Source organism: Prinia subflava, chromosome 15 (genome assembly GCF_021018805.1).
Source record: "Prinia subflava isolate CZ2003 ecotype Zambia chromosome 15, Cam_Psub_1.2, whole genome shotgun sequence".
Lineage (NCBI taxonomy): Eukaryota > Metazoa > Chordata > Aves > Passeriformes > Cisticolidae > Prinia > Prinia subflava.
In genome coordinates this window covers 13,901,590-13,928,423 of record NC_086261.1, presented here as the reverse complement: position 1 = coordinate 13,928,423, position 26,834 = coordinate 13,901,590, and the positions used below count along the sequence as shown (strand labels likewise).

At 39.6% G+C, this 26,834-nt stretch overlaps 1 protein-coding gene across 4 annotated transcripts in view; it reads right to left on the bottom strand.

The window, feature by feature from the left end:
- Positions 1 to 316: 316 nt before the first annotated feature.
- Positions 317 to 26,834, bottom strand: part of RNF111 (ring finger protein 111) — a 44,779-nt gene continuing 18,261 nt past the window's right edge. Inside the window, exons 3-14 of one of the 4 annotated variants that reach the window (XM_063412872.1) lie at positions 25,585 to 25,711; positions 23,752 to 23,915; positions 20,878 to 21,075; positions 19,695 to 20,014; positions 18,637 to 18,892; positions 15,686 to 16,037; positions 13,976 to 14,101; positions 13,233 to 13,359; positions 5,791 to 5,883; positions 4,786 to 4,881; positions 3,810 to 3,937; positions 317 to 3,264 (exon numbers count right to left, since the gene is read on the bottom strand). In XM_063412872.1, the coding sequence (XP_063268942.1) occupies positions 3,147 to 3,264; positions 3,810 to 3,937; positions 4,786 to 4,881; positions 5,791 to 5,883; positions 13,233 to 13,359; positions 13,976 to 14,101; positions 15,686 to 16,037; positions 18,637 to 18,892; positions 19,695 to 20,014; positions 20,878 to 21,075; positions 23,752 to 23,915; positions 25,585 to 25,711 (2,105 nt within the window). In that variant the 3' untranslated portion in view covers positions 317 to 3,146. The remainder of the gene's footprint in view (positions 3,265 to 3,809; positions 3,938 to 4,785; positions 4,882 to 5,790; positions 5,884 to 13,232; positions 13,360 to 13,975; positions 14,102 to 15,685; positions 16,038 to 18,636; positions 18,893 to 19,694; positions 20,015 to 20,877; positions 21,076 to 23,751; positions 23,916 to 25,584; positions 25,712 to 26,834) is intronic. The other 3 variants (XM_063412876.1, XM_063412873.1, XM_063412877.1) reach the window with 3 other exon arrangements.

Genomic DNA, 26,834 nt, shown 5'->3' with positions numbered 1-26,834 from the left:
CGCCGGGGCCGCGGGGAGCGGCCCTGAGGCACCAGGGGCTCATAACGAGTCTCGGGATGCAGGAACTTCAGCCTACACCGACAGAAAAGTTTACTTACAGTTCTTCTCCAGTCTCTTAAAATCAGCACTGAAGGTCCCAGATAACTCCATTTAGCAGGATAATTAACTTCAGCTAAACGCTGATCCTTCCCTAAGAGTTTTTCTTATGCAGTACCTGCAGTAATTAATACGTGTAAACAGAAGTGTTTACAGATCAAGATTTCAAGAGCAAAACAAGGGAAGGGGGAAAAAACTGCAAAAGAAACAGATTTTGAATGATACCAGTCTAACATTTTATTTATTGCATACAAAAGGATTTCTTTTGACAATGGAATTTTATATGAAAAGTAATTTGATGCATACTGTTGAGAATCTTATTTTCAAAGATGCTGCAGAAAACTTAAGGCAATGCATCTAAGCATATAAAGCACAGTAAGTGGTGGAAATTTTCAAAATGACAAGCCTATTCCTTCTCCTTCCCTTAAACTATGGTTAAGTCACAACCTTCTGGAACAGAAGTAAGCTGCAGCTTTTTAGCCCCTGCAATAGCATTAAGATCAGAACACTGATTCCTGACAAATACCTAAGTGTTCAGCATCACATTACAATGTTATGCATACATTAAAAAGCAAGACAGTATCAGTAGCTATTATATAACAAATCAATTCATGGATCACTAAAATACCTCTAGTACCAGGCACTCAAATTAGACCCATAAAATATTTCCTTAAAAAGAAAAAAAAAATCCCCCAAACCTGTGCTTCTTTGTCCTGTAAGGAAGCCAAAATAGATTCTATCACAGACCCAGGGTCTCAGTCACTTCAGAGGCCCTGGGGGTTTTGTCCCATATCTCTCAAGTACCTTCTTGGAAACTTTTAGAAACCAGTATCATCAGTCCTCAAGCATTAGTGGTCAATTAACTTCTTTTCAAAGTCACTGGAAAACACAAAGTGTCTGTTCAGTCCTTCAGTTACTTTTATTCATTCTTAGCAATGACTAAATTAATGCAGCTTCAACTCTGCAGTCACTTTCAGTTTCCTACAGTCAAAATGTTCAAGAAGCTTTCACATAAACCCAAGTCAGGTTTTGAAGCAGTCCAATTGTGCTGCCTCTCTCCCGTATCCCCCATCATACAAGCGCAAAGTGGTTTTAAGTTCAGTTTTAGCAATACAATTAAGCTTGGAAAGGTCAGTTTCTCTCACATGCTGGAATAAAATTTCTCTCTGTTTAAAGCCTCAGTGCCAGAGGTGTGGAGTTTGTTGCCAGCAATAGACACTGTACTCGCAAATGCTACTACTAACAGGTAAAAAAAATAAAGGGAAGCAGCTTTAACCATACAGAAACAGGCATCAAATTAGATAAGGTAATATTTATAAATGGATTTTTTAGTGTAAACATAACAGTTTATCTTCTACGTTTACTGTAAACCATTTTACATGTAATCTGATCATGAAAGACAAAGACAAGAGAAACTGAAGGTATTTATTATTCAATCCACTTACAAAGCAGGTGGCTTAATGCAAGCTAAATTGACATGTTCATATATGATCCCCAAGGAACATCCTTTCCAGAATGACAGTAACACTGTCTCAACGTTTTTGTACATTTGCATTTTGCAATGTTGAGCACATTTAAATAAACTATATCTATCAGATGTGAAAGAATGTTGATGAGCAACTTGAATCCTGATAGGAATTAAAACCTCCTTCAAAGGCAAAATGTTAGTACATTATAACTTAATTCTATATACTATATTATGCAGCAAATCTTAACTATAGAAAATATTTCAATCAGTGATGGACTGTTGGTAATTTATAAAGAAGGAATCTATGATCAAGGCAAAAACTAGGGAACCACACAATTTGTGTCTCAGTTTCTACAGGAATTTACAGGCTTTCAACTTACTAATGAAAAATAAAAACAAGAGACAAGTGGATTTAGCTAACTTTATTAACTTTAAATCTAATAAAAATCCCAAGACAAGCCTGGAATTCTTAGAAATTCTATGAATTCATGTATATAAACCCAAACAAAAACCCTGCAGCTTTAAGTCCTTATTGAATGGTTTTATATTAAAAAAACACAAATCAACAAAACCCAAACAAATAAACAAAAAAACACAGCCAAAAAAAAAAAAAAAAAACCCCAAAGAAACCAACCCTCAATGTGCGCAGATACTTCAACTTAAGTTAGCAGAAGACCAAACAGATTCTAAGCTCTTTTTCCATGTCTCTAATAATTCTTTCAATCTGCAAGTATCTACAATCCAGCTAACTGAAATCAACATTTAGTGTTCACTAAGAGCTGTTTCACAGCAGCATATATTTAAGTTAGGGATTCAAATTTCTAGACATTGAAGAAAATGATAAATACAATCTGAACAGCAGTCTAAATGTTTAATATTGACATTCAAATATATCTGCATTGTGCTGAAATTTTAAAAACAAACACAAAAATCTAATCAGACAAAAAACTCTGGTGATGAGTATGCTATATGTATCAGTCAAACTGAATATAATTCAAATTCTGTTCCCAGTATTAAGGATGTTATTTGACTCATAACTGATCTTGTAAATATACAGCAGCCATTTTTTCCTAATTAAGGAATGTCTCAATACATAATATTATCCTTTTCTAGATGATCTTTATACATTTTAACTAAAATATATATGATCGATTAAATTAAGGAATTCAAGGTTAGTAATGAGTGAAATCATACTTTCAAAGCTTGATACTACATAAAACAAACCAAAAAAGAGACCACACAATTCTACTTACTAAAGCAGCTAATCTCGCCTGCAAGTTTGGGGTCACAAAGCCCATAATATGTGCAAACAAATGCAATACAAGGGACCATGCAAAAATACAGTAATGACTTTAAAGAAAAAAAAAAAGTAAAACAAACAAACAAATTTATAAATACACTGAAACTCAACTGTCTTCTACATGAAGGGTAGGTCTAGCATTAGTTGTACCATATAGCAGAGCCAGCACTCTGGGTCAATGTTCCAAATCTGCGCAGGTAAGTCATGCCATCTTTGGTTGACTGCAGTACCAGGAAGGATGAGAGGGAGCGAGAGGGAGGACAAGAGTTCTGGAAAGCAGTGTCAACTTTCACTGGGCAGCTGAGCCTCAATGTCCACTCTGCAAATGGGGCACTTCTTGTTAGTAATCAGCCACTGATCTACACACACTTGGTGGAAAAGGTGCATACACGGAAGGCGCCTGTCATCAGAACACAAAAACATTAGTGTTAATAAAGCATTTCCACATCAACAAACCCACTGGAAAAAACACAATGTGGGCTTTGCTACTGAGGTCTGTTTGCTGTTTCCCCACAGGTTTCACAGCCTTTCCAGCTGCACAGGCATTCTGTTTAGTTCCAAAAGAAATGGATATGGGCAATGAAGTCAAGCATCGACTGCCTTCTGCTCTATTGGACTATTTAAACCTGCTGGAGTTTAAGCAGCATTACTTCAGGGACACTGACAGTCCTGATTAATTCAGGGCATCAGTTTGGGCTCATGTTATAACACAGGCAGTCAAACTATAGCAGACTGTGATAGAATAACCTACACTCTATCTAATGTCAATACAGACTGAACAATGTGTATTCTCCACTGCAACTTGTTTTACTGTATTAGTTCAATGACAGCAGTTACCTGGAACTCTTAACCTAAGCAGTACTGCAAGCAAACAGTGCACCAGATTCAAGTGTGGTGTCACAGGGAGAACAATACCATTAAATTCTGATACTCAGTGTTATTTACCTGACATCTTCACCTTCCTCCAATATAGACAAGCAGATGGTGCACTTTTCCTCGGTGTCTTCTTCTGTTCCTTCCTCCCCATCTTGTTTGCAGTGCAGTTTCCTCTGTGAGAACCAATCAGTTGTTACCTTATTAGTAGAGATGACATTATTGACAAACTGAGTAAAATCTGTTTTGATACATATTCAATACATTTCTTTGAAAACATTTTGTAATCGTTATTAAAATGTATTTGAACCAAAATTAATCAAAAACCAGCACTTGGAGCAAAAGCCAGATATTTCAGATTTAACTGCTGTTAATTACAAAAGCCTACTGGACTATTAATTTCATAGTGCTGCAACCAGTCCTTTTACTTACTGTCTATTAACTATCCTAATTTCAATCATGTAGAGGCAAACAAAAATCCTTTCAACCTAGGGTCTTGTCACTATTTACCAAGTATGAAAGAACAGTGTCATGTGGATGGGATTGTATACTATCATAGACTGAACTCCAATTGAGAGACAACCTCAGTTATCAAAACTGAGTACCCCAGTTCAAAACTTCCTGGTGTTCAGTCTTCCCCATGTGTTCAAAGTAAAGGTTAAATCGATATATACCAAGCAGCTAAGACCATGAACTGTTTACTGCAAACACAAAGCTTTAGTTTGAGAGCTACCACTGAACCCTGTTGTTTGCTATTTCCAGCAGTTATTTCACTATTCACAAGGCTGCTCGTAACTGCTGGACAAGTTAATCATATCAAACTGCTTCTGTTTATCACGTCACAGTAGCTCTTTATCTAAGGAACTAATTTTAAATTTTCCTTGTGAAACCAGTGGCATTGTAAGCTTTGTTTATAATCCTTGAAATTTCAAGATACAGAAAACATGCCCTCTTTGAAGCTGACATTTCTGCAGATTTAAGCTAACCATTACATTATTACAAGATCAAAGAAATATCACAGACAGGCCACAATTTGAGAAATCCTCACCTTTTTGTATTTATGTGGATATGTGCATCTTTCTATAGTTCCCTGTGTTGCTCCACGATTAACATTGCCTAGTCGTTCCTCCAAGTGAATCAGCTCCTAAAAATCATGAAGGAATAAACAGTGTAAAAACTATTATTTCAACTACATTGAGGAAGTATTATTTTATCCTAACCCATTCTCATTTTTAGAATTAAAAACCTCTTATTTCCTGAATGAATTAAATATAAGCAAAGCCAAAAAGAGTATGTTGTGTGGGAAAAGTGATGGGCTTCTGTAGAAAAACCCACACAACATGGTCTGGTATTTTAAGCTCTAGGGAAATACTATTTTACTACAAAAAATGAGTGTTTGTCTGCTAGGAATGTCTATCAGTATGTTCACACATACTTCTGTATCTAATGAGGAAAAGGCAATTAAAGTATGCTTTGTAAATATTTGCTTTCTAACAGTCATTAAGGCTTTGAAGAAAAAAACCATTAAGTTGAAATACAATGACTGATTTATTTTTATATTTCAGCAATAAGTTTCTTAGAACCATGAGATGTCACTGAAGAGGTTTTCAGTGGACTAGGTCATTAACTCTCTGCATCTGATACCTTTTCTGTTCTCCTGGTTTTTTTCCTTTACTCCAATTCAATTCCTGCACTATACACAGGACAGCACTGTTAGTGTGGCCAAGTTTCAGCCTCACTTGGAGGATCCTGGCACAGTTCAGAGACACCACTGCCTTCTCCCAGAATGTCATGGGACTACTCAGTCCAACTGATGGCTGGTGGGCAGAGCAAGATGTACTGTCAGGTAATTGCCACCTAACCTGCACTGTCCACAGGGCACCTTTTCAAAATGCTTTTGTCCCACTCCACAATGGTGAGGGCATTCTGTAAGTAAAGAGCATTTTCTTTATGGTTCTTTTCTATCTATATATAGGACTATCTCTATCATACACCCCCCCATATTCCCTCATGACACATTTTGACACATATCTAGTTTTATGCTATTACAAACCTCAAAATTGCCCCTGAAAGGGCCTCTGAATGAAGTTCCATCCAATCCCGATGAAATGTAACGGATGTGAGGGTAGCCCGCCATGTCTGGTACCTATTCAAACAGCAGACGTTCAGTTAAACCTATTCAGAACAGCTTCAGTATTTTACTGTTCACTCTGAAAAATTTAAATTCCTTTTGCTTTCATTGAATCACTTTTTGCACTCCTCAGCCTGAGCATACAATTTCAACTGACAGCACAACACAAACACCACTCTGACACATCTAAACAAAATCAGAAGCAAAGCAGAAGTGAGACTAGATCCTCTCCTGTAATCGCTCCACATCTGCATTACAGTGCCCAAGTCTCAAAACCTCAGTCTACAAGATATAAACCACCATAAATGTCTACTTATTTTTGTAAACAGCTAACAGCTGTAACCTAACAGCTACACATGCAGTTATGAAAAGGACTCACTACAGATTCTCAAATGTAAGCTTTTGGTACCACAGAAGAAACAAGGCTAAAACTCAGTCTGGAGAAAGCAGCTGATACTCTCCTGCCTCAAAAGAACGGAACATCTTCAGACACACCTACAATTTAGAGGCCAATAAAAACTAACATTCAAAACTCGCATCTAAAGTCACAGTTCTACACAGCATTCAAGCATCCACTAAACCTCCTTGCACGGTAAGAGATCTAAGCAGTGAACAAAAGACCAGTGTCCAGTGCTATATCCCACAGGCCCCTCAAGCACCAGCACTTTTCATAGAGTAGAGCTGAAGGACAGTGAATATAGCAGGGACCTCCACAGCAGGCTGCTGAATTCCCTTTTTACCCCAGCAAGATGAGTGAATAATGGTATTGACTTCTTGTCAGAAAGATCCCAATTTTTAATGAACAGGTGAAAAAACCACAAATTGATCAGCAGATTTGGTTTACACACCGACAGGAAGACTGTTTAGCAGCAATTCACTTCGAAATACTTGAGTACCATTTTCCTTTCTGTGCTATCAGCTGATAATGTCTCTACTGCTGTATATGACAGCTCAACATTCATCTCTTGAGGCTGTCCACAAATCAGATATCCCAGATACTATTCATGAAGTCACACATTCACGTGTTGCTCTTCTTCTCTCCATCAGACATGTCCAAGTTTAACATATAAAAAGGTGTAAAACTCAATGAATGCATTGTGGAAAAGCACAGACCTAGACAAAGCTACCCACATTAAATAAGAGACCAAGAAGTTGCCTTTCTACAGTTTTCAATTCCAGTCTTGTACCTAAAAGCTGACAGGATAGACAAGATTCCTCTGCCCTAAATAATTCTTTTCTGGAAAAGGAAGGCAGAATCTGATTATTTTAAAGCACTTTATGTGGTGCTTGTTAAATGACAATGCTTGTGAAATGTAGTGCCAACATCCACTGCAAATACAGCCACAATACTGGTTTTAAATGTTAAACTGGAGTAATAGAAACCAAAGATGCACATTAATGTGCATACCAAAATACTTCACATAAGTAGTATTTGTTGGTATCATAGGGCTTACTGTTTGACAATATGAACTGTGGCTATAACTAAGGGAATTTGGGGGCACAGATTAAAAACATGCTGATTTGTAAGAAATCTCAGATAATCACTGATTTATGATTCATTCTGCATTTTAGCGTGTAATTGTACTTCAGCTTCCAATTACAGCAAACGCATTTAAAGAACTAGGTCATTCACTCACACTATGAACATACTTATTGTGCCAGGTTTTCACTAGACATAGATCTGTCTAGCATAATTTAGAAAAATTTATTGTGTATTGTAGCATTGGGAATCCATGGCCACCACTCAGAGGAAGGAACTCCTGACAAAACTTAAACCTAAGTCTCAGAAGATGTATTCAATGCCTGCTTCCTATTGACCAGGATCTGAAATGAGTCTTTCGGAAAACAATGCCTCTGATAGTGCAGATACTGCCTCATTACAAGAGGTACAAAGTACCAGATGTATTGCTGTAATTCCATAATTATAGTTCCAATTGCCTCAGCAGTCAGTTTACCAACTGCAGAGACATGCACCTGGATAGGTCTTCTATTTGGAACAAATTCTGCTACTGGAGACTGAGAAACCTACAAAATTTAACAGTACAAACCCAAAAACTGTTCAGAGCACCTACCACAACAAACTACTGAACTCAAGACAACAGAAATCTTGTGTGGGACAATGTTTTCATGCTACCAAATGGGCCTTCATGTTATCCTGCTGGGGATGGCGTAACACCTCTGCAAAATTACCTGAACACACATTAAGTACAGGGTCTTTTATAAAATGAGAGCACAGCTCACATTTCTGGTCAGGTAAAATGTTACTCTGACAAAACATCTCTAAGAACAAAAGAAAAAATAAAACAGTTCTTTCACATCTGCAGAATAAGTAGTCTCCTAACACAGCAAGATCTTAACTAAGCACATTTGTGACTACAAGATGGAGACAAGACTTTTAAGAGAGAACTATCAGTAATACCCAACTAAGAACAGTCTTACTCAAATCCCTTTGACAGTTACACCAAGCTTCAAATGCAAAAAGACTTCAGCACTCTTGAAGAGCTTCACATACAAGTGGACGTTAGTTTTCAGTAAGTTTTCAAATAGAATGCAAGAAAGAAAGGAAAAGGTTAAAGCTAATGAAGAATGTAAGCAATTAAAGGCAATGCCAGTCTGCACTAAGTGTTTGTATATATTCTTTTGGATACAGTCAAATTAAAACATATTCTTTAAAGCAATATATTCTGGACCTGCAAATTCCAGCACAAATCTGCCAAGAACTGCACAAGTATCACTTGTTTCTTGTTTTGCACTTTCTATTGATACTTTCCATGACCACAAAAATCTGCAGCAACTAAAACAATTCAAGGCTAAGTCTGAACCATTTACAACAAAACTTTCTCAACAGTCTGAGGCACCTAACCTTCAGGGAAGCCTTTCTTCCTTGCTACTCTCCTTTAAATACCCTCTATCTTTGCAGGATCTTTCTGCTTTTCAGCTGCCAGTCAGTGGAGAGATTCCAGCTCTGTATGGTTCTGCTTATCTTGTCCACCCCAGGCTCCATGACTCACATTAAGTATGATTTCATATGTATTAGAACAAATCCCCAGTGTAAGCCTTTGCAGTTAACTAACTGCTCAGCTACTATCAGTACACAAAGAGGAGTAAAACTCATCATTTAATGTCTTAAGCCAAATACAAACAGGGAAAAGCTGCAGTTTTCACAGAAAAATCATTGGGTGAAGGAACCCAATGAAGTACCATCTGCTGCACAGATAAAATCCAATGTTTTACCTGTGCCTTAGGGGAATATAAAATGAATGCTCTTCAATAGCTTTTACCCTACAAAAAACCAAAGAACAGTATTTCATGTTTACATTAAGAAAAAAACCTATAAGCTTTTTCTTAAAAATGCAATTCTATTGATGCAGCTAATCAAGGCTATTTCAAAGCTGAAGTTCATCTGAACTACTCTTACTACATCACATTAAGTTACAAAGTGTTCAGGTATTATACAGAAACTTGTTGGCTTTTGGAGCACAGAACAGCTGCACCTCTTTGAGCTGCAACTCCTGTACGACTGCACTCTGAGCAATATTATTCTGACCAGCACACAACTACCATAACGTGCTGGGACCTACTGGCTTACACCTCCAAATCCCTAAGGATTTTCACAACTAAGAGTAAAGTCAGCCTCAAAAGCTTAGAATCAATCCACAGGGAAAGGAACAAAACAGTAAGGCTCTGCAGTAGAAGAAAAAGGGGCCACAGCACATTGAAAGCTGGATGTGAAATACCTGAGAGATATTAAAGTACCATAAAAAACTTTAGGTTTGCTTGGGGTTTGTTTGGGTTTTTGTTGTTGTTTTGGTTTTTTTTTTGTTTGGTTGGTTTGTTGTCTTTTTTTTTTTTTTTAAATAAGATCCAGAGATCTCCCCCAGACTGAAATGCTGCAGGTTGACAGATAAATTAAGGAGTCTTCTCAAAGCTTGCATCAGCTCTATTTATTACAGCATACCTAGCAAACTACATAGTCCAAATAATTTCCCCCACCACTCCTCACCCCTGAAATCCACATTCAACAGGACATTACTCAAAATGGCAGAAGAAGCTGGAGTCAGGAATCTGGACACCATACTCCACAACAAATTACAGAAACTGCCACCCTGCCCACCCTCATGTGGTAAACAGTCCCAAGTGAAGAAGCCTTTCATTAACAGTGCCAAAGGAGCGGCCAAAGGAACCCTGAGTAAACAGAAATAGAAGTGGCATCTAAAAACAAACACTGGTATCAGAGAAAAACAAGAGAAACAGATAAAAAGCCTTTGTGTCCTTCATCCTTCTTGTCTAACGTTCCATTAGTTATGCCACATGCTGATCTTCACTTGGGTGTCCCTAAAAATGATCAGTTAGCAGAATGGGTATTTGTCCAGAATTTCATTTGACAGCTCTTTCCTCAGCACATACATGGCCTTAAGACAGTAACAAACATGAAGTCTAAGCCAGGGTCACAAACTAATTACATTAAATCAAGGAGGGAAGCAGCCTGACCCTTGGATACAAAGATATGAAGAAAGCTCTTCCTAACTGTTTTTAATCTAGGACTCCTCCTGAAACAACACTTAAACAGGTACAAGTCTTTTCAACCAGACTAGCAGAAGAGAAGATTTTGTTTCCCCAACCCTCTGTTTGGACTGTCAAAGCTGCTGAACACTGATTATCTTCCCCCACACATCTTTATCATTTTGTCTCCCTGAGGATTAAAACTGCAGTCTGCATTCCAGCACTGAGTAGATGAAGACTGGGTTATCTGCATCTAATTTAAGTCAGAAAGTGATACAGAGTACTAATGTCATTAAAGCCCAAATAATCCATTGTGTCCTTTACAGTCTGGTGCTAGTTTGAACGGGTTTCACTACTCCACATAAAAAAGGCACACTGCCAATTGTGCTGCAAGCCATTTCACAAAGTGGATTCACTACTAATGAAATGCTTAGTTGAGTGACTGCATCAGCTGCTTTAAAAGACAACCCTGTCTTAAAAAAAGAATAGTTTATGATATCTGCATCAAAAAATATGACTCATGAAATCTCTATTTAGTACCCTCTGTAACTGAAGAAGAAAGCACTCCTTTGAACATTAACACCTTTGCAGAGGGACTCTGATCACAGTTCAGCCTCTCTTCCCCCACCCCTATTCCTAAAGTTACAAAGGGAAAAACAGGTGGCAGGTGCAAATAATCTCTTGTCTAAAACAGCACTTTTGTTTCAAATCCAGTCAAGTTTGTTAGATGAAAAACTTCACTGACTACTGGATCTGTATTCAAAATAAGTTCTGCTGACAGATCCGCTGTACTCTCGCACACGTGTGAACAAAACTTGTGACTTTCCTTATTTAGAGTCTTCAAAAGGCATGCTTTGAACTCAATGCTTTGAACTCATTGTATATATAACTTCTAGCAGAGCTCTAACCTGTCTTCATGTTCTTCTAGTGTGTGAATACACTTCATTTTAGTCAAAAACTACACAACTTTAAAGTCACAGAGCTGCATCTGATCACAGCAAGGTCCAAACCAGACCCCAAACACTCGAGGAAATGCTGCTCAGAGCAGTCTGTTCCCCATGAAACATGTACACAAACATGTACACATGCAGTGTGTACAAAGCCCCAAAACACAAACTCAACTTTCACTCAGCACTCATTAATTACTGTTGTAAGGATCAAATGCCCCTACATAAACACTTGCACAAATTTCTGTAGACTTAAAAATCCTTATTTCATCTGCCACTTTTACCAATTAGAAGCTGCAGTTACCAAGCAGAAGGGCATAAATCCCTAAAATATTTTATCACACATTCAGGAAATACTTCTGAACATTCTCTATCATAGGTTTCTTCTCCTCTGCTGCTAAAAAGATGAAGAGTGGGGTCTCAACTATTTGCTTATGTAATATTTTAGCTGTAGGAATATCCCAATTAAAATTAAAATACAATTAAAAGTTTCTCATGACACTGAAATAAAAGGATTATCTGAACTCCTAAGTTTCTAGAAACTTCACAATGATAATTGAAGTAAAACCCACACATGACTTATTAGCCCTGATGAAAATGAGCTAAAACAGGCCCAGATTTAACTTGTTGTCTCCTAACACAGTTACAGTTCCCTGAACTTTTAGAGGGAATCTAAAGCAGCTGATGTTACCTGTTACAGCACAAAGCGTGAAATAAATGTGAGAGAGTAAAGCCATCTTTCATCCACTCGAAAAAGCAGACACCTAACTGAAGAATGCAGAAAAACTTTATTTGAAGAGATGATGCACAGGAGAAGGTTATGCAATAAGGATCTCATTGGCTACAGTAAAATATCAAATTCTACAAACTTCCTGAGAAAGTCTGTGCTAAGTATGTGAGCAACAGCCACGAGTGACCAACCCTCATCCATCAGGGAGGTACTGAAGGATCATCGTGGCTGGTGGTGAGAGAGTGAGGAACACGCAATGCAAGACCAGACTGGAGACAGTTAGGACAATTTGATTGTAAATTTACACTTCAAGCCCAAAATGTCAATTCAGGCTACTAACAGAGGAGTTTTGAAAGGAGGAGACTTGCAGGGGTTTTTTTAAATTATAATTTTAGCATTAATTTACAGATGAATATCACAAATTTGATTGGATTAACTAGTTTTAAGATGATTAAACATTATTGCTTGACCATACAGAAACACTAAATATACTCAAACTAAATTTGTTTCTCTGTGAATTTTCATTAAACAAAATTAAGAAAAATTTTAACTAAACCCAGAAGCATTCTTTCAAAAATAATACTCTGTTCAATATCGAAGATATACTGGTTTGTTTTTGTTTTCTACTGTAGATTAAAAAATTATATGTAACAGGGGATGACCTTACCCTCACACTTCTTGCAGATTATAACTCTTCATGCTACAAAGTTATATACTTTTATCACACAGAATTAGGTTGATGAATAATAAACATCATTTGAAAACAATCAAATCTCTAGATGGGATTCTAGTTGTGTGTATACACACCTTAAAAAGAAAGAATCAGTGCTAATTCTCATGCGTTGGGTGCAAAGTTGGTACCTTTAACAATCCAAAACTCAATAAAGAATAATCTGAACTTTAAAAATCAGATGCAGAGGGTCAATGCATTGCAATGCAAGTGACAATTTAGTTCAAGTACATTTCATTTTACAAGAGGTGAAGTTAGAAATATATAGATGTCCCTATACTGTTTCCTCAATACACAATAGGCCTGCTCAAGCTCCCTCGCTGGGAGTAACACACAGACAGACACAGTGACACATTTCAGTTAAGCACTTTGCAGCAATGTGTACACATCTATTTTCCTGATAAACAAGATAAAATGACCAATGACCATAATTTTCCATAAGCTATGTCCTTACCATTAGAGGAAGAGCCCCTATTTGCAAGTGGTGCAGTCGAGGAGGTGCGTGGTAGTGGGCCAGGTGGGGATGCAGGGGCCCTGGAGGGTAAGTAGCTGCAGTCACACCAGCTTCAATTCCTAGTTCCCTGTCACACGAACGAGAGTGGCATTACACTAAAGAACAGCTTGGTACAATCCCACTGCTTTGGACAGCCTACAACACAGCACAGCTACAACAACAGCCTTAGGTAAAATATTTTTTTAAGCCATATTTAAACTTTGCTAAAAAATCCTCCTATCATTACTAAAGGTTATTTTTAAAACAACTGCAAAGATTTAGTATGAAAAAAATCGAGATAACTCCACATTTACTGTGCCCAGTAATATTATCCATGTGGAGTCTTCTCTGCAGCACACGCTGTGGGAACAGCAGTTGTCATGCATGCATCTCTTCACTAATGGCCAACAATATTTTTTTTAATAATAAATATATTGTGGAACATAAATGCATGCTTCATAAGTGGGCCTGATGCAATTGTAAATAAGTTAAAGAGGGGAGAGAATATACTAGTTTGTACTACAACACCTTAAAAAACACTAGAAATATATTTAAGATACTGAGTACTCAAAGCAGTATTTCAAAGCTCTACAAACTTTAAGCTCCAGGTACACGCAGCAGCTTTTAAAACCAGTCAGCATTACTAGCACATTATGGTCTCCTGTCCAGAGTCCCAAGAGCTCCAACAGTGTCAGATCACTCACCAGGCAGATCTCTCTGGAGCCTGTCGAGGATGGGAAGACATCGTCTGAGGCACATGGATGTGATGCCCGTGACCATAGTTGGGGTGCATTCTGTGAGGATGTGGAGGAGGCCGCTCATGAGCACGTCTAAACAACAAAGAACAGCCACAGTTAACTTCACATACTTTTTGTATGAAGAAACACCCATAACCGAGAAATTAAAGACCAAGCAACTACAGCACCTTTAAAATAAGAAACTCAGCATGGAGTATTTTAATTTCTACTTTAGATATAAGTTACAAACTAATTTTAACACAGATTTTGCATTCAAAGCCACAGCCAGCTACAGTGACCTGCCCTTCACTTGGCAGCCACGACTGCAGAGACTGAAAAAGTGTTTAGACCTAACCTCAAAGGGCAGGTAGGAAAGGGAGGGCCATGAGACACTCATGCTCAGATTCAGTGTCATTCACAGCTCTGCTGCAGATTATTTCTAGTAAAACTATCACCAAAAGTAATTAGGGCAAACTTAACACACTAATCAGAGGACATCTTCCTTGAAACATGTTTGCATAATAGCTCAGGTAAACAGGGCACACAGTTTTTATCTGTGCCAGCTGGTACAGAACAACTACGGATTTAAAAAAGAACTCCTACTGACTGATTTCTGCTACTTTCCCACTTCCCACTTTACCACAGAAATAAATGGATTAGGATTTTTCTTTACATTGCTTTCAAAGCAGAAAGGATGGTTTATTGTTCAACCAAAAAATTTAGATTTTACCAAAAGCTTCATATGTTCTCCAGGTTCAGTACCACCTTAAACTACCTGACAAGGTAGACCAGACATTTTGTAAATTTACATGTCTAGAGAGGCAAAAATGTACTTAACAGCCAACTATTCTAATCACTGTAAAGTGACACTTCTCCAGAGAAATCTGTCAAGCTCGTATAAATTATGAGAGAACAGTTCATTTTCTGCAGTGGTACAGATAACATTGGAACAGACCTATCAGCAGAATATACTTGTAGTCTCACCTCCCTGCAGTTTATCAAGTAACTATAGGGAAAAATCTGGAAGAGCACAATTTAATTTAAAAAAAGACAAAAAACAAAACACAGCAAAACAAGTTCCATGGTTTCATGAAACTTGAACATCATATAGACTCATTTTCCCTAAACTAGGTATTAATCTAAAAGAAACATCTTTAAATTACAGATTCTTTAAATTCTCAGACTCCTCCTCTTCAAAAGCAAAAGACATAGTAACGATATATAAGTATCTAATCTGAATGAAACATAGTATATGGTCCCTTATGACAATTTGTTCATTTTATTTTAAGTATTGGTTATATAAAAAGAATCTTAACTGCATCAACAAGGTAAAACATGCTGTCAAGAGACATTTGACCAGTTTATGATGTACTCTCCAGGCTGTCCAGGAATTCTTGCTTTTTATCCGGAGTAATGGGCAAGAGAAACAAGCTCCCCTTATCTTCCATGTCCCCTTTGTGCCTTACCTGGAGACACCACTGAGAAATGTAACTCAGCAGGGTCGGTCCTAACGCTCATGTGACTCTGACGATTTGTAAAGACACTTCTTGCCATGGTTTAACACTAACAGCTCCTAACCATGCAATTAACAGTTTGAGATTCACATGCAACATTTTACAAACCTGAGGGAAATGAATTATATGTTTAGATATTGTTCTGAGTACATTTGTGACATACGTTGGGTGTTGCATCATTCTTCTTCTCTGGACCTCCATCCTCTGGATCACTTCGTGAGGATGCAGCCTCTGTGCCGGAGGTGCTGTTGCAGGGATGTGATGGGAGATTGGCTGGTGTGTGGCAGGGAGATGCTGTGGTATCGGAGCAGCTGCGTTGGCCAAGGGATGAGTTGGTGGCGGAGGTGGAACAGGATGAGAAGATGCATGGGAGGAGATTGAAGGATGGAAGGGATGCACTGGATGAGGGATAACATAATCCACTTGAGGTGGAGGCTGTGGCTGTGGAGGAGGATTTCCATGAGAGTGAGGACATGCAGAAGCTTGATGGTGAAGAGGCCTGGTCAAGGAAGCATCTGCAATGAAAACATCAGGTGCTTTTAATTTGGTCAGTTGCAGGTTTTAAATTTATTTTAAGAACTATCTTCACACAGGTGTTTTAGTATAATTACACCAGTTTAAACAGTGGCAACATGGGAATATGTGTTTGTGCAACTTTTAATAAATATACCCTAGGTTTCTTGAATCTACATTTTCTGCAGCCAAAAGCATCCTGTCTGCCATTGCTGGCACAAAAAGGAAACCAAACCTGTGTGATACCAGCTGGAAAAGGTACATAGAAAGGTCTGGGTTGGGAGAGACTTCAAAGATCACCTTGTTCCAAGCCCCTGCCATGGACAGGGACACCTTCAACTGGACAAGGCAGCTCCAAGCCATATCCAGCCTGGCCCTGAACACTTCCAGGGAAAGGGCAAACACAGCTTCTCTGGCCAAGCTGTGCCAGCACCTCACCACCCTCACAGGGAGGAATTTCTTCCTCAAACCCAATCTAAATCTACTCTCTTCCAGTTTAAAGCCACTCCCCCTTGCCCTATCACCACATGCCTTTGTCAAAGGTCCCTCTTCAGCTCTCTTAGAGCCCCTTTAGGCACTGGAAGGTGCTATAAGGTTCCCCAGAGCTTTCTCTTTGCCAGATTGAACAACTTCGACTCTCTTGGCCTGTCAATGGAGCAGGGGTGCTCCAATCTCTGAGCATCTTCATGGTCCTCCACAGACTCACTCCAACAGGCCTGTCCTTCTTGTGCTGAGGAGCCCAAACCTGAATCACTATTCCAGGTGGGGTCTCACGAAGGAGGAACAGAAGGACAGAATCCCCTTCTAATATTATTTTATATTTGTTGTTTCATTTTTAAAAGTTCAATCCCCCTCCTTCCACTATTCTACAGAGACAATAAAATGCAAAAAAAAAAATCACCATCAAACAAATAATTCTGCTAAAGCAGACCTCACTGTGGGGACAAGGAACCGACCATGGGAAATGAAATAAAAAGCCACTGCTAGAATACAAAGGAGATGAAAAATATTTTCATAGTAAATACAGTTTTGAAGTCTCAATGTTATTATGGTTGCTTGCAAGAAAGTATTTTAACTTTATCTTGGTCCTGTTCAAGCCCCCTGTTTAAATTATTTCTTAACCCATGTTTTTACCAGGCCAGCTCTGGGATCAATGCAAGCAGGCAGGAGTGTTCCCTGCTGCCAGTGCCAGCAGTACTCACAGGGGGAATACATGCAGTACAGCAGTACAGCAGTGTTACTCACAGGGGGAATGCATGCAGTACAGCAGTACAGCAGTGTTACTCACAGGGGGAATGCATGCAGTACAGCAGTACAGCAGTATTACTCACAGGGGGAATGCATGCAGTGTCGGCAGTACAGCAGTACTCACAGGGGGAATGCATGCAGTACAGCAGTACAGCAGTATTACTCACAGGGGGAATGCATACAGTACAGCAGTACAGCAGTATTACTCACAGGGGGAATGCATGCAGTGTCGGCAGTACAGCAGTACTCACAGGGAGAATGCATGCAGTGGCAGCAGTACAGCAGTACTCACAGGGGGAATGCATGCAGTACAGCAGTACAGCAGTACTCACAGGGGGAATGCATGCAGTACAGCAGTACAGCAGTATTACTCACAGAGGGAATGCATGCAGTACAGCAGTATTACTCACAGGGGGAATGCATGCAGTACAGCAGTACAGCAGTGTTACTCACAGGGGGAATGCATGCAGTACAGCAGTACAGCAGTGTTACTCACAGGGGGAATGCATGCAGTGCCAGCAGTACAGCAGTATTACTCACAGGGGGAATGCATGCAGTACAGCAGTACAGCAGTATTACTCACAGGGGGAATGCATGCAGTGTCGGCAGTACAGCAGTATTACTCACAGGGGGAATGCATGCAGTGTCGGCAGTACAGCAGTACTCACAGGGGGAATGCATGCAGTACAGCAGTATTACTCACAGGGGGAATGCATGCAGTACAGCAGTATTACTCACAGGGGGAATGCATGCAGTGCCAGCAGTACAGCAGTGTTACTCACAGGGGGAATGCATGCAGTACAGCAGTATTACTCACAGGGGGAATGCATGCAGTACAGCAGTATTACTCACAGGGGGAATGCATGCAGTACAGCAGTACAGCAGTGTTACTCACAGGGGGAATGCATGCAGTACAGCAGCATTACTCACAGGGGGAATGCATGCAGTGCCAGCAGTACAGCAGTGTTACTCACAGGGGGAATGCATGCAGTACAGCAGTACAGCAGTGTTACTCACAGGGGGAATGCATGCAGTACAGCAGTACAGCAGTATTACTCACAGGGGGAATGCATGCAGTACAGCAGTATTACTCACAGGGGGAATGCATGCAGTACAGCAGTACAGCAGTATTACTCACAGGGGGAATGCATGCAGTACAGCAGTACAGCAGTGTTACTCACAGGGGGAATGCATGCAGTACAGCAGTACAGCAGTATTACTCACAGGGGGAATGCATGCAGTACAGCAGTACAGCAGTGTTACTCACAGGGGGAATGCATGCAGTACAGCAGTACAGCAGTGTTACTCACAGGGGGAATGCATGCAGTACAGCAGTACAGCAGTGTTACTCACAGGGGGAATGCATGTAGTGGCGGCAGGAGGAGAGCGAGGCCTGCGGCGGCGGCTGTGGCTGCGGCTGTGCCACGATGCCCGAGCCGTAGCCGTCCATGGCCAGTGCCTGGCTGGGCCCCGCGCCCGCCTGGTGCCCGTAGAGCGCCGTGCGCGACGAGGAGCCGGGGCAGCACGGGTCGAAGGCTGATGTCCCGTGGAAAGCGCCGCTGCCGTGGCTTCTGATACCACTGCTGCTCAGGTCCACTGGCAATGCCTGCTGCAGAAACAAACCAGCTTTTCTCAAGCCACTCTCCAGACATTGAAAGCAAAGTCACAATTTAAGCATCAGATTTCAAAAAAAGGAAAATTACTACCACAAGCAACTGGGATCCAAATTTTGACGTTTTACGGCTTGAGTCTGGAACATTTTTTAAATATGGTTAACATTTCTTATTCCTAAATTAATGAATCTGGTGAGAGACTAACTTCCTTACACTAGGTTCTGTAAAAAACAACCAAAAACCCCCACTGCCCCCAACCAAACTAAAACCTCAACAAAAACCCCTATAATAAATAAGATTGATAGTTCTGCATACTGTAACTTAGCACAGTACTGTTCTTTCTTATGACTATATTGTTTTACAGTTATGATTTAATTACCAAAAGTCTTAAACAATGCTTTTAGAGGAGCAACTCTTTTATACTTTTCATATACAGAACATTAGGCTTGGTATTTTTCTTCCCTCAAAGCCGCTCAACAATTTGCATTGCAAAACTGCTCTGATAGGCAGAATATTTCAAAGTAATTATGTTTGGTTTGCTATGCAGTCACTCATCTTACAGCCATGAAGAGGTCAGCTGTAAACGATTACTTGAAGGATTATGTCTTTCTGTAAAATTTCAGGGTTTTGTGTTCATATATTACAGCTCAATTTTTCCTTTTAGTTCCCTTCTAGAATGCCTGATGCAGACTAAGAGAGCAATTTTTAATTCAGCATCCTTATCCCATTCTCTGCTATCTGGAACAACTTGAAATCCCAAATCACGAGGTGTGACTGAGTCACAAGGATTAAACATGCCTGCTCGTGGTAACTGGAGCCAGAACTGCTGCTTGCTCCACACGGGGCGGGCACGGGAGGAGGCCTCTCCACAGGGCAGCTGGAGTCACTGAACGAAGGAGACAGCGGGACAGCGGGGTGAGGGTTGTGGTGGTGGTGGTGGTGATGCTGGAAGTGGTGGCCGTGCTGCTGGAAGCAGCTGGTGTGTGGGTGCCCCAAAGCATGATGAGTCTGTGAAGGTCCTCCGCAGGGAGAATGCTGGGGGCAGCACGATGGCAGCCTTGGCATGGCCGGAGGGCCAGTTTCCAGTGTCGAATTAGATGCAGCTCTTCTCATTTCATCTTGAAGACAAAGTTAATATTGAAGTGAAAAAAATTAGTAGAGCTGATCACTGTAAAGCAGTGTCTTAAATAGAAACAAAACAATTTGTACCTCACAATTACATATTTAACCAATTGAAAACCAGATCTGGACTATAACAAAAACTAGATACAAAAAGTAAGACTTAGCTATACCTGCGAAATGAAGCAAAACTAAATGGTTCAGGTGGAAGTACTCAGGGCAACAGCTGGAGGACATGAACTGACATTTGCCTTATTCCACAAATGTAAGGCATGTCATCAGCAGGGAAAGGAGGAAAAATTGTTCCTGTGGTTAGTGTGCAGAGACCTCAAATTCCTGTGCAACTGTGGTCCACTCACATTAATTGTCCCTCACCACACTTGCAGACAGGGCAGCTTTGTTTCAGGGATGTCATGAGTGCTCCCTGTATATACAACTCTGCAGGTCTGTGTGCTAAATGTGCTCCCAGAGGGTTATCCACAGCAGGAGATATACTCAAGGAATCCAGATACATCCTGCACTTCCTTACAACACACACTGAAATAACACCTCTGTAACACACTGCAATGAGAGACCTAATTCCCAGTGAACTACATTCCACCTCCTCAAAAAGTACGGATGTGGTTTGTTAGGTATACCCAAGTCATTCCAAAGGCACAAGCAGAAAGCTCCAGCAAATTTTCTCTATCTTTATGGAGAAATCAATGGTCTTTTTAATATTTCTGTCTTCTCAGCTTACCACTGTTAGGTTCAGTATTGTTCAGAAAGTTCACTGGCATTTAATTTAGAGAATGCTGATTAACGTCCTCCACCTCCTCTGTACTCAGAGGCAACGCAACAGCTCAAAGCTCTTATCCTGTACCTGCAGTTGAGGTCCCAGCAGTGCTGCCACTGGGGAGGCTGGCAGTGCTCTCTGGTGCTGCAGAGGGCTGGCTGCTGGACACGCTGGGAGCTGCATCAGAGGCCTGCTCTGAGGTAGACGTACTGGAGCTGGTGGTGGAAGCAGAACTCACGACCTGCGGCTCCACTCGAGCTGATGTGGTTGGCACGACTGTCGGCTCTAGTGAAATAAAAAAGCTTTCATGTTCTTTAAGCTTTAAAAGCTGCTGAGGCTTTTTTATTGTTGTTCCTGCTCTTGAAGTATTTTACAAGACATACTCCATTCTGGCCTTGCCAGAAGCTAAGAAAGTCAGAACACAAAAACCTGACAGGCTTGTGTGTGGAAATAAAATTAAAATTACCTTTTTTTCTGTCTCATGTTTTTTTTATCTACTCAAGTTTTAATAATTAACATATAATCAATTCTCAACCAAATCTGACATTTAAGTTTTATTTACTGGATAAAAAACCCCTACTATAAAGGAGATTAAATTATTTTAGTACTTTATGACAAAAACACTTGCTGATATCCTCCATGAATCCACAGGCAAACTACTCTATGATTAAGTATTATCCCTGTAACTTTTTACTGCCCACAAACAACAGAAAAACTTTTAGATCACTCACCAAGAACAGCATAACATCTAAACTAGCAGTACTACTTTACAAGCTTCAATCACCCCAGATGCACAGTACTAAAGGCTTTAGCCAGATAAGCTTGGTTTCTAGTCTCAATACATGCTAAAAGCAGATTATCAATGTTTGAGACTTCTCTTAAAGGTACATACCTGTTCATGTTACATATTGCAAAGCTAACAGTGAGCAATATCCTGGAAATCCAAAACACTTGATGAGTCTTGTTCTTTACTTGATAATTGTGAACAAGTTAAAATTTAAAACCACACTTGGTGGCATAATTAGAGTTTACTTTTGAAGAAGACTTTACTATAAGTTTGAAATTTCTCTTAAGTAATGAAAGGCAATGACATGACTAAGAACATAAGATACCATAAAAGGGAAGATTATCAGAAACAGCTCAGGGTTTTTTTAGTAAAATACCGTCTGCATGAATATCACAGGGAGAAAAAGGCATCAAAAAACTTCAAATACATCCCTTACACAAATTCTCAAAATAAAATATGAGTAGTTTTCAAGATTTCTCTCTACATCTAGTAGGAGTATCAGCAACTCAGTGAGCAGAGGAATAAATATATCTTTTCTCTTGCAACTCTTCCAACTCATCACATTAAAAAACCATGACCTGATATCTACATTTAAATCCCTCTTACTTTTAATATGGCCTTCCAATATACTAATTTTATTTATTTTAAGGACAACATTTTGGGTGAAATATATGAATGTTTAAAATTAGAAAACAAGAACAACTTCATAGTCCATGTAGAGCTTGCAATGAGAAGTGATCAGCCAGTGCTCAGGTCAGTGGCCACCCTGAGCTCCCTCAGGCTCAGGTTCCCCACCAGCCCTAGAAACACTTCTGATTTTTCCCTGCCTAAAACAGTGAAGAACAGGGGGCTTGGTCCATCATGAACTATTGGCTAAGAGAAACTAAATTTCTTAACACACTGCCCAGACGTGAATCCAGGAAGATAAAAGGAGGTAGGATCCTCAGGATGCTCAGGGGAGCAGCCAGCCAAGTTTTAACAGTATCTTTGATAAAACAAGTAAAGTTGGGATAAACTGCACAGCTGCCTTTTACAGTGTTAATTCAGAAGTCTGATCGTTTTACACTACTTCATATATGAAATTTGATGCCTAAACCCAAAAATAGTACTCCTTAAATCCTGGAAGATTCATTTTAGGCATTTCCTCTAGAAGGCAGGAGAAACAGCTAGTCTTTAACACACATGCATTATGGAAGTGTAATTTAAAAATAACTTGGTTTCTGAATATAAGATTAAATCCTGTAACATGGATTTTAAGAGTAAATTAAAGCAATAGAAACCTATCCTGCACTCCTTTAACAATAGAGCTGTTGGGATATCTCACAGTAAATCCATAAAAAAAATCATCTGTACATCAACTCATCCTCCACCTTAAAATCCATTAACCAACCAAAACTTATTCTCAAGCCTTTCTGACTGTCCATCCCACTCCCAAAAACCACAACAACTTCAAGAATTAGATATTGCAAGATACTAAGCTTGCAATGCACTCAGGGACAGAGCCACAACAGGACCAAACTTCTGTTCATATTACAAATAACATACACCCAAGTAATCCCCAAGACCACCACGATCTGCAAATATAAATGTGCAAAAAAGTACATGAGGTTCAATTTTTCCTTCTCCCAATTTTTTGATAATTGATAAGTTGCTCTTAGAATTTTCAGCAGGAATAGACTTATTTAGTGTCAGCAGGTTTTAATGTTAGGAACCAATGAAAGGTTACAGCTTCAGAAACTTAATACACTTTAGCAGTTTAGGGTTGGGCTTTTTTTCTTTTTCTAGAAGTTATTTTTACTTCAAGGCGTGAAAGAACAGTCACTATTCCAAAGCATAGGCAATGATAGACTTTCCTTTTATAGTGCTGTATTGAAGTAAGTGCGTATTTTTCAAGAAGTAGTTCCAACCTGTTCTGTAATTTCTGCCTGGTGAGTCAGCCCTCAGATACACACCCAAGGCAGCTTTGGAAGAAAAACTGTATCTTTAGATCTAAAAGACCCATGGAAAATGGCTAAACTTTAAATTTTGAAAGGAAGGGCACCAGAGGATTTTCTGACGGGCTTGGAAATCAGATATCCTCCTAGAAGGGTACCTCATATCTGATGCCATTAACTCCAGCACCCTTACACTGCCCATGCTGCTCCTGCAGAGATTTCTCTGCCAGTTCCACTCACCATCCTCATCCACGGTGAGGTCCACGACTTCGGCGGCGTTCTGCCTGAGGGGCTGGATGACAGTGGAGATCCTGCTGCGGGAGCGCTGCTCCGCGGGCCGGCCAGCGTGCGAGCCGGAGCTCTGTCCCCAGTGCGACCTCGAGTGTCCCAGCGCAGAACGGGACCTGAACAAAGGCCAACACCTCAGCTACTGGCCTGCCTTTGCCATTATTGATTTCTTCTCCTCCTGTTTGGGGAGCTACTTGGAGTTTTTTACTATTAGAAAAGCATTTTGTTACACTGAGATACCCCGTGACTCCATTTCACCAAACACACTTAACAAATGCTACTGCAGCCTTTACCAGAGAACCTAACAGCAAATGCCCAGCATGGAGAGGCTAAAGGTCTTTAATGCACGTCCCACGTACATGCAGCTATCTTAAAAAAAAAAAAAAAAAAATCAATGTAAAACCCTACAACCATGGCCAGGCAGCAGCAATCATAGCTGAAGTTGTTTTAGCTTTGTAAATAGTAATTGAAGAGTCTCCAAATCCTATACTACTCCTGTGCAGTCTGAAACAGCAGGTCTAAATGATGACAATAAAAAATGGTAACCATTAAGTACTTTTGCATGTTAACTTGTGACAGAGTATTTTCAGAGGATCATTTTTATACTTCAAACTTCCAAAATGTCTTGACTGTGCAAAATCTCTGGATGTTTCCCTCCAATATTGTTTTGCTTCCTCTCTTTGGAGAACAAGAACAGCTTTTTGTGATACTTAAACTGAAAAGTAATGTGGTGTGAGGAAAGGAGATCCTAAGCCTGTGACCATACCTAAGGAAGGGGATGGGTTTATCTGTATGTTTTAACACACACTACCCATTCTGTTCAGTTCAGCCATGCAAACCCTAACTCTCAAGGCAATGATCTTTGGAGTGTGTATCCTCCTTGGAGCATACAGTATTTAATTAAGGGAACAATTTTTTTGCAGTATTGTATTTACCATTTCATTCCCAAAAACCTTTGATTCTCCAGTATTTACATAAACTAAGTGGCTCTCATTTTCCAGTTGGGAAAAACAATGTACTCAGACTTCAGAAATTCAGAAGAGGAAAATGTGAAGAAAAGGGAATGACTTCACTAAAAACAAACAAAATCCATTGCACACATCACCATGGAGCTACTGCTGTTTTGGCTGTAGCACTACAGAAGGTGAGGGAAGAAAGAATAAATTTTTTCAAGTCTTAAGGCTATTACAGAAAAGTATCTTATTGATGCCAGGAATATACAAAGCTGTTTATTTTTCAAAAGCATCTGGCTTTACATAGGTTTGAATTCAAAGTTTTCTTCAAGGAAGTCCACTTGAATAGATTCTGTAAAATCTGAAAACATGGAACAAAACTTCCAGATTCCTGGAAGAACAGGAAAGCATATAAAGCAGCAGCAGCTTCAAAAAAGTAGGCTGCTTTCCTGAGGAATGCTCAGCTAATCCCTAGACAGTCAACTCAGCCTACACATGCTCTCTCTAGGATCTCACTGTGCAGCTTTGCTTTCCCCAAACTCTGCACATCAATCACACTAATACAGCCACCTCAACAACTCCAGATTAGTTCAATTCTCAAGCTTTGGCAAAGCTGCGCTTTGGGTTTTTTTGTCTTTACTGTGTTTGGGGGTTTAGGATTGGGGGTTTTTGTTATGGATTTGGTTTGGTTTTTTTAAATCAAAAAATGCATACCGTGCATTCTGGTTAGAATTCCAGTGACATTACCTTATGGGCTGTTAATGGCACAAAACATCGTGAGAAACCTGAAGACAATCAAAACTTCATTAATACAAAGAAATGCAAATCTCACCTGTAGTTTTCACCGACTGTGACAATCTCCACTTCACTGTCTGTTGAGGTAACATTTATTTCTTCATTAGCAGTGACTTGGGGAGTGGAGGATGCTTCAATCACCACAACATCTTCATCAATGCTTCCTGATGGGGAAAAAGGAAGAAGAAAGTTTCTAGACTTCATCTATTCACTCAGCAACTGTCATTATAAGAGACTATTTTTCATAGATTTAAAATACATGTAGGCAGAGAATTCCACGGTGCATGTCAAAACCTTAGGTGCAACTGTCAAATACACGACCTAATTATTAAAGGGAGCTATTCTGCTGTAAACACTGAAGCAAAAGGAAGGAGACAGAAGACTGAATGTGGGGTAGGTATGCAAGCTTGCATTACAAGCACTGAAAGCACTGAATTTTATTATCTGTAACATCAACAAAATTCAGTCATTTAATACAGAAACAGAACAAACTTGCAAGCTAGCAAAGCAGTCATGGTTTGTTGTCACTAATAGCTTTTTTTATAAATGTCTTTATAGGTATCAGTCTCGAGGCTAAACATTGACAACAGAAGAATGATCCAACAATCATGTATTTGTAATAAAATCCCTTGGTGTCTATAAACACCTTTGTATCCAGACTTTTTGTAGCATTCACAATCTGTACTAGACAGAGGAAGATAAAATTAAACTAAGAATGGTAAAAAACAACAACCAAAACCCCACAGAAGAGACAGGTTTTCTTAGGAAACAACTTCCACTTCAGGAAGAATGGTTACAGTCCCAGCCTAACAAGCAGACACATAAAATACTTCTCTAGAGCTGCAACACTGGCAGTGACAAGTCTGTGATATTTAGACTTAAACTGAGCTATGGATTATTCACTGAGGAGAAAAGAACTTCCTAAAAAACGAGCTGTATAGCTTAGAAATCGCAAACTATCATTTTAGTTTTGGAAAATTGCTTCAAGGAATAGCTTGAAGAATTTGGTCTCATTCAAGTCAGTACTTCCATCCTGTATGGACTGATTGTTCTCAGCTGCTTTACTGAATTACACAGTGGGAAAGATTATTCATTTTTATTTTTATCAGTTTTTCTGCTTTGAAGAAAGACCCAATGGCCTTTGTTTCTGACCATAATTATCCCAGAAAGATTGCTGGCTGAAGATGTAAAGAGTGATGCTTTCAAATATCAGTACTAACAAAACTCTAGCAATTGGAAGTGGTGTGGAACAAAATAAACTCTCAGAACCTGCATGAAAATTTTGGG